General features: G+C 40.4%; 1 protein-coding gene and 1 long non-coding RNA gene across 2 annotated transcripts; both read left to right on the plus strand.

Annotated features, from left to right (window-relative positions):
* Positions 1-32: 32 nt before the first annotated feature.
* Positions 33-1588, plus strand: LOC125302623. Its single transcript, XR_007194938.1, has 3 exons — positions 33-424; positions 1109-1214; positions 1472-1588. It is a non-coding gene; the product is annotated as an uncharacterized LOC125302623 (long non-coding RNA).
* Positions 1589-4391: 2803 nt separating this feature from the next.
* Positions 4392-7418, plus strand: LOC125302346. Its single transcript, XM_048255505.1, has 4 exons — positions 4392-5866; positions 6127-6345; positions 6601-6811; positions 7235-7418. Exons 1-3 carry the CDS (start codon positions 5373-5375, stop codon positions 6803-6805), a joined length of 918 nt encoding a protein of 305 aa, XP_048111462.1. The 5' UTR covers positions 4392-5372; the 3' UTR covers positions 6806-6811; positions 7235-7418.
* Positions 7419-7774: the final 356 nt, after the last annotated feature.

Raw genomic sequence — 7774 nt, forward strand, 5'->3', positions numbered from 1 at the left:
GTCAGATATTAATAATATCCGTAAGATATTAGCCTAACGTTGTTAGCATTCTAATCTTAATTATAAACTATAGCCTAGGCTACGTCAAGAGTATTCAATTTGCTGTTATGAATTAATTGTATAGGCCTACTGTTATGAATTAATTGTATACTGTTTGTTGTCTTTCTTAATGGGGTTTTGTAATGTCGGGACAATTTATCTTAGGATAGCTAATGTTTAAACCATAGATTATATACGTTGGATGTTGGAGACGCGGCTCGCGCTGAGAACGCAATTTAAAAGTGAAAAATACTTAGCGAACGGCTTATTGCCTATCTAGCTTCTACCAACATTATATGGGGGAACGGGAACTCATTGTTTTTTTTGTCTTATTGTAGGACTTGATCTGACTTTATCCCGTGTGTGTGTACCCGGTTGACGACAGGTAATTAGGCTTGTTATGTATTGTTCTTTTATTTTTCTTCTGAGTTGATGTTTATGTTGAGTGAGGCAGGGCTTGATCTGACTTCATCCCGTGCCTCCCTGTTTGTGTGTACATGTTGATTGACGACAGGAGCTGCAAACCCCTTAAATAAAAAAGCAGTTAACGCATTGGTATGAGCGTCTATACGTCCTTTGTGGTGGAGCTGGAGAGATCCGCTACATAATGTTAAATCCTTTTGTGAAAATGAACGGGAAGGTGTAGCGCTTGCCTGACTCCACTAGTACATATTAGCTGCTAATGTATAAAAGTCAATGACGGGGTAACATGACATTTTGTATAACTTTAGTTTCTCAATTGTCTTCCCAAAACGTCAACTATCGTTGACTAGCAGCTGAGAGAGAGGGGCAGCTCATTGGTTGTGTGCACGTAAATAAAGAGGGTGAATGAGATGAGTGTAGCCTAGCTTAATGTAGAGATTTGGAGATATTGAGGTATGTTATATTACTGTAGCGCCGAGGCTATTTACATCCTGTATGACTGTCCCCAGTGTTTTCCCAATCTGTGAGGGGGTGTGCGCGAGTGTCTGCCGCTCCGTCTTGTGTTGTCAGTGTGTGTGTATGTGTGTCTGTGTCTATCATTGAATGGATTAAAATGAATTCACCATATCAGTGTATGTGTTTTCAGGCTGCCATGTTTTGTCCTTTCTGTGGCCATGATCTGGGGACTGTTCAAGCCTTCTGTGGCTCATGTGGCAAAAATGTAAAATTTTTGACTGAAGCTGAAGATGACAGTAAATAGACTTTATGTATTTGCAGAATATAAGAGTTGAACACACCACACTGTTTGGAATACTAATTAGTAGCTACATACAAGATCTTTTGAAATCCACACCTACTAATCTAAATGTTTGATGTTAAAAAAAAGTAAATATGTAAAGGTACTAATTGGATTGTAATATAATGTAGTACATACTTATATAACCTTACATATAAATATTACTTCATGAAATAAAATAATAAATATGTTTTTCCCCTTGATATTTGTCAGGGTCAGCATTGGACAGCCCCCACTGAGGAGGACCTGATTCGGAATTACTTTGAGGATGGCTACAGCCATGATGAAATTTTGGATTTCTTGGCAACAGTTCACAATGTTAAAATGAGCCTTCGCTCTTTAAAGAGAAAATTTAAAAGTATGTCATTATCAAGGGAAAAAAATTACTCTTCTCTACTGTACATGCTGCTATACAAGAGTCAAGTCAAGTCAACTTTATTTCTATAGCACATTTAAAAACAACTGAGTTGAACCAAAGTGCTTACAAACAAACATAAAACAATGACAATGGTACAACAACAATATAACATGGGGGGAAAATAAATAAATAATTGAAATAATACACAAATTGGTCAAAAATAAAAATAAAGAATAAAGAGTGTGTGTGTGTGTGTGGGGGGGGGGGGGTATTAAGGTAGATTAAAAGCTTGGGAGAAAATGAAAGTCTTTAAGTTAGACTTAAAGCAGTCAATGGTTGGAGAGGACTTAATATGTACAGGTAGACTATTCCAGAGTTGGGGGCAACAACAGAGAAGGCTCTATCACCCCTTAGTCTTAAAAGTGTTTTGGGGATATAGAGAAGATTCTGAGATGAAGACCTAAGTGATCTTGGAGTGCTGTAAGGAATTAGTAGGTCACCTATGTAACTAGGTGCCAAACCACTGAGGGCTTTGAAGACAAAAAGTAAAATTTTAAACTTAACTCCGTGCTCCACAGGTAACCAGTGCAGCTTAGCCAACACAGGAGTTATATGCTCACGTTTCTTAGAGCCACTTAATAATCTAGCTGCTGCATTTTGAACTAGCTGAAGTCTGTTGAGAGTGGAGTGGGTCAGGCCTGCATATAATGAATTACAATAATCTAGTCTAGATGTTATGAAAGCATGTATAAGAGTTTCAAGATCGGAGAAGGACAAAAAGGGCTTCAGTTTTGCAATGGTTCTTAACTGGAAAAAGCTGCCTTTGACCACACTATTTGCTTATTAAAATTTAAAGAGGAGTCAAAGAAAACCCCAAGATTCTTTACTTCACTGTGGCAGTTTGCAGAGAGAGGTCCTAGTGCATTTTTCAAGATAGAAACATCACTTGGAGGGCTAAAAATAATTATATCAGTTTTACTTTCGTTCAGTTGAAGAAAATTTCTTGCCATCCAGCATTTGATGTCACTGAGACAGTTAAAAATATTCTCCAAAGAACAAATGCCATTAGTGTTAACAGGCAGGTAAAGCTGTGTCATCTGCATAGCAGTGATACTGAATGTTATACTTTTTAAAAATTGAGCCAAGGGGTAGCATATAAAGAGAGAATAAAAGAGGGCCCAAAATGGAGCCCTGAGGAACACCACACTTTATAAGGGCAGAGGAAGAGGAGAAATTGCCTAAACTAACTGAAAATGATCTATCACTAAGATAAGAGAACCATTGCAGAACAGAACCCTGGAGACCAACTTCATCCTCCAAGCCGCTTTTAATAGGGATGTTATGGTCAATGGTGTCAAATGCTGCACTCAGATCAAGAAGCACCAAGAGGGCAAGATCCAAAATCAACTGCTAAGAGAATGTCGCTTTTGGACTTTAAGCAAGGCCGATTCAGTGCTGTGCAGAGATCTAAAACCTGATTGGAATTTATCACATATATTGAACTCACTCAGATAAGAAGAAACCTGAGAGAGGACAACCTTTTTCTAGTATCTTTGACAGAAAAGGTAATTTAGAAATAGGCCTATAATTCTTCAGGTCACTGGGCTCAAGGTTGGGTTTCTTAAGTAAAGGTTGTACAATTGCACGTTTAAAACCTGAGGGGACCACTCCATTGGTTAGTGAGTGATTAATTATGGCCAATACAAGAGGGCAGATGATGGTAAAAAACTTCTTTAAAAAAAAGGCAGGTAAAACATCTAAGTGGCAGGATGTAGATTTCATATGGGAGACAACCTCAGAAAGCTGGGAGGAAGATATAGCCTGAAACTGTTGGAGGCAGCTAGGTGAAAGTTCTATCACTGAGGGATCCTAATCTGGAGGTGAGATTTGAGTTTTATTTTGTCAATTTTATCGATGAAGAAGTTGAAGGGGCAAGAAGTTGAAGGGGCAAGAGTAGATGACGCAGAGGCAGGATTTATAATAGAGTTAATGGTATTAAATAAAACTTTTGGCCTATGAGCATTATTGTTGATAAGCTGAGCATAATACTCAACCTTTGCTGCCTTAACAGAGTTTTGGTAGGTCTTTAGAGAATCTCTGAAAAAAGGTCATAGAAGACCTGAAGCTTCTTTTTTTCCATTTATGCTCTGCTTTCCTGCAAGATTTTCTGACAGAACGGGTCATGGCATTTAACCATGGAGTGGTGATAGTTTTGACACGCTTTTGTTTTAGTGGGGCAACACAGTCTAAGGTCTCAAGACATGATGCATTAAAGAGAGTGACTAATTTTTCAATGTCAGAGCAGGTGGAAATAGCAACAGAGATAGTAGGTGAGTGAGAGAGGATGATAGTATTAGAGAATGTTGTGGCTGTGGTGGAATTAATAGAACGGGCAAAGGAATAGGACTTAGGGGAGATACAGGGGACCAAACAAAATAGATTCAAATAAAATCAAAAAATGATCAGAGACCCCAACATCCATAATTTCTAAGTTGGAAACATTGAAACCATAAGACAATACTAGGTCTAATGTGTGGCCTTTCTGATGCGTCGGGGCCATAACAGATTGCACAAGATTGAAAGAGTCCACAAGGCATAAAAAGTCCTTAACCAAAGGTTTTGATGGGCAACAGATGTGAATGTTAAAATCCCCTCAAATCATGAAATTGTCAGAGCGAGAGGCCATAAAAGATAGTAGATCAGCAAATTCTTGAATGAAATTACAATTAAGCTTTTAATTTTTGGTGGTCGGGTAAACCAATGCACAGAGGAGGGTGGCATTTATCTTTACAAGCTGTACCTCAAAAGTGGAGAACATATCAATTTGTACAATTCTACATTTAAAGTTGTTATTATAAACAGTGACCAGACCACCTCCACGACCAGTAGCCCTAGGGGAATTCATGAGGCTGCAGTGAGGAGGGCAGAGTTCACCAAGTGGAATGACGTCATTTCCGCTGAGCCAAGACTCCGTTATAAACAAAAAGTCCAGGTGATGAGACGTGAAGCGGTCGTTTAAAATGAAAGTCTTGTTACAGATAGATTGTGCGTTCAATAACGCACATTTGACGGGAGGAGGGTCTTGCGCATGCTGCAGAACTTCCTGCGGTGAACCAGCTGTGAGAACCTTTACCTTCGGATGAAGGTCTTTCGGCGGTTCAGGCACAGTCTGACATGGTGATGTGACATTCTCAGCAGCTCCATCGAAGTTGTCCAAGATGTGAGAGACAGATTCTCGCTGCGTTGTTGGTCGCTGTAGATTCTCCACTGACACTGTTGGGAGCGAGTTGATTGCGGGAGCGGACTGCTCTGGAAAACCGCGTTGATTAGGCAAGAAATCCCATGGAGATGATGGAGGGATGCTTTCGTCTGTCGCACGGATGATAGAGCGACGTGCGCCTCTGTGCAGGTAGCGTTTCCGCCGGAGGATCCCCGCTGCCCGGCAGAGGTGGAGCACCTCGATGTTGATGGTGTCGGTGGAGGCGAACTGTCGAAGTTCAAGGGGTGTGTACTGAAAGCCCCCCATAGCCAAAACACAAACTCCGACACGGCTTGATGCATCAGCCAGTCCAAAGTGTGCAATTTAATCACCTAGCTAGCACGAAGCTTCAATCTCCGGCTGGTCAGTCAACCGACTAAACCAGCGCTGGACAGTCAACCGACTATATGAACCCAGCGTATTCAGGATAGAAAAGGAGGAGAGGAGCTGAGCAAGAGGAGCTGAAAGGACCAGGCCAGCTCCATGGCTACCGTTCGATGTGGCAGACATTGCGCCAGAAGTACTCTCTGACAGTGAGAAGGGATGATGTCATGGCTTTGATGAGACAGGTTGATCCCTCAGGAGTTCAACTTCGTGCAAGTCAAAGATTTGTAAGGAGAGTTTACAGCTCCCTTGGACCAAACTATACCTGGCATGTTGACGGGTATGACAAATTAAAACCATACGGTTTGGCTATTAGTGGCTGCATAGATGGATACTCCCGCAAAGTACTGTGGTTGGTGTGTGGAGCAAGCAACAATGACCCAGGGGTCATTGCTCAAAACTATATACGTTGCGTCTCAGAAGGTGGAGTCATACCAATGAGGCTTCGAACAGACTGTGGCACTGAAAATGGCACGATGGCAGCAATCCAGTGTACCTTAAGATCACCTTACACTGATGTTTTTGCTGGGGCTGCCAGCCATATATATGGGACCTCAATGGCAAACCAGAGAATTGAAAGCTGGTGGTCATACTTCCGAAAACAAAGGTGAGGTGTTTTTTTTTTTTAACAGTATATCTTAATGATCAGAGTATTTCAGATGTTCTGACTACTTCTTACTTCGTAAATCATTAACAGTATGTTGTCTTTAGAAAGTTTTTGGGGTAACATAAGTACAACTTCATGTCAAGTGTTTATTTTTGCCATTTGCTCAAGTACAACGTACAGGCGCATTGGAATGCTTGTGTGGATCACTCAGTCAATAAGAAAAAAACACTTATTAATCATTTCCCTCATTAAACTTGCAGATCTCAATTCTGGATGGACCTCATGAGTGACCTGAGGGAGAGACATCTGTTCAATGGCAGCCATGAGCACACATGCCTAGTGCGGTTTGTGTTCTTGGGTGTGCTACAGGGAGACCTTGATGAATGCAGGAGGAAGTGGAATACCCATACCATCAGACCTGTTCGTCTGTCTCGTTGTCCATCTGGTAAACCAGATGTCATTTACAACCTACCTCACAGGTTTGTTTCTATTCATTTAGATTAACGGTTACATTTTTCAAATTTACTTCATCAGAAATATCAAGACATTATATTGCTGGTTGAGTAGCGTTAAGTCAAATGATCAACTGGAGAGAAAAAAATATTTTTTCCTGATTGGCTATTAATTCTCATCCCTTACATACAGTTCTCCCTAAAAGGGACATTCCTATCTATTCATTTCATGTGTCATTACAGTGTGCCAGTTGACAAGCTAACATAAATGTAAACTCTCAGGTTTGGCGGAACCGACTGTGGGTTTCCAGTCTCACAGGAGGAATTGGGCCAGTTTGCGGTTGAGTCAACCTACAGTCTATGTGGAGATGCCCAGCTCCAGGCTTACTTTGAGGACCTACAGAGACAAAGTGGTCTAGTGCAGCCTTTGACCTGGGAGTCCTGTGTGGAGAGCTACATCAGATTGAAGAACATGGCTGAAATGTAATGAAATGTGAGTAAACCTACCACACACTTTTTTTTGTTAATGTTTATATAGATTCTAGTTTGCACTAGGCAAACACACAACAATGCCTTAGAATACATACAAAAAAAACACACACATTTGTGTGAATGGTGCTAGTACAGTACCTGCAAACTCTAAATACTGTTAGGACGGATACAATGCCTTAGAAAACATATAAAATATGATTTAGAAAATGGTGGCTGACAGGTGCAAACAACCTGCAAATTTTGACAACGCAGGCAAATAAGAAAAAAACATGTGCAAATACACAAACAACTTAAGAGAACATCTCATTTATAGTTCACATTACTAGGGGAGTGTAAAACCTGGGGAATTTTGGATTCCAAAGTCCATGTTATTTCTAAACTGCTCATACGTCTTTGACATTGGTATCTCAATTGTATTTAACAGGTTCTACCGACTGGGAAGCGAGATGTCCAGTTAAACACCAGTATGGGTTGAGGCTGAATTCCTGAGGGAGGCACTGTGTTCAGTCCTGTGGCAAACATGAGGATGTTCTGGAGGGAGAGTGCTGTTTGGTTATCTGAAAGAAGTATAGATTTTGATTGTAAAATATAATTTCAATGCAACTGCAAATGAGCTGTCAAGACAATAATTGTTCTAATTAAAACAAACCTTCTGTATCAAGAAGATAGTCTCTCCAGAATCCTATTACTCTGGTTTCTTCCAGTCGTCTTGAGCTTCCCTTTTCACTGAGCTGAACCTCAAAGATTGTCTCCAATGTTGCAGATGTCAGCTGTTCTACACTTGAGCACATATAGGCCCTGAATGAAGAAGTATGCTGCTCCAAAGCATAAATGACATCTAGCATTGAAAGCCCATCCTTGAATCTAGAAAATCATGTAGAGCAATCATCACCTCCAAAATGCTAACAATAACATACATAAAGTTAGCAAACTTAATGCTAAATCAAGATGTAAATACATTTAA

The sequence above is a fragment of the Alosa alosa genome, chromosome 10 (assembly GCF_017589495.1).
Source record: "Alosa alosa isolate M-15738 ecotype Scorff River chromosome 10, AALO_Geno_1.1, whole genome shotgun sequence".
Lineage (NCBI taxonomy): Eukaryota > Metazoa > Chordata > Actinopteri > Clupeiformes > Clupeidae > Alosa > Alosa alosa.

Excerpts from the sequence above, each read along its gene's own strand:
- LOC125302346 (XM_048255505.1), top strand. The coding sequence starts at position 5,373 with ATGTGGCAGACATTGCGCCAGAAGTACTCTCTGACAGTGAGAAGGGAT. Across the intron at positions 5,867-6,126 it reads TCATACTTCCGAAAACAAAG|ATCTCAATTCTGGATGGACC; the intron begins GTGAGGTGTTTT and ends TTAAACTTGCAG. Across the intron at positions 6,346-6,600 it reads ATTTACAACCTACCTCACAG|GTTTGGCGGAACCGACTGTG; the intron begins GTTTGTTTCTAT and ends GTAAACTCTCAG.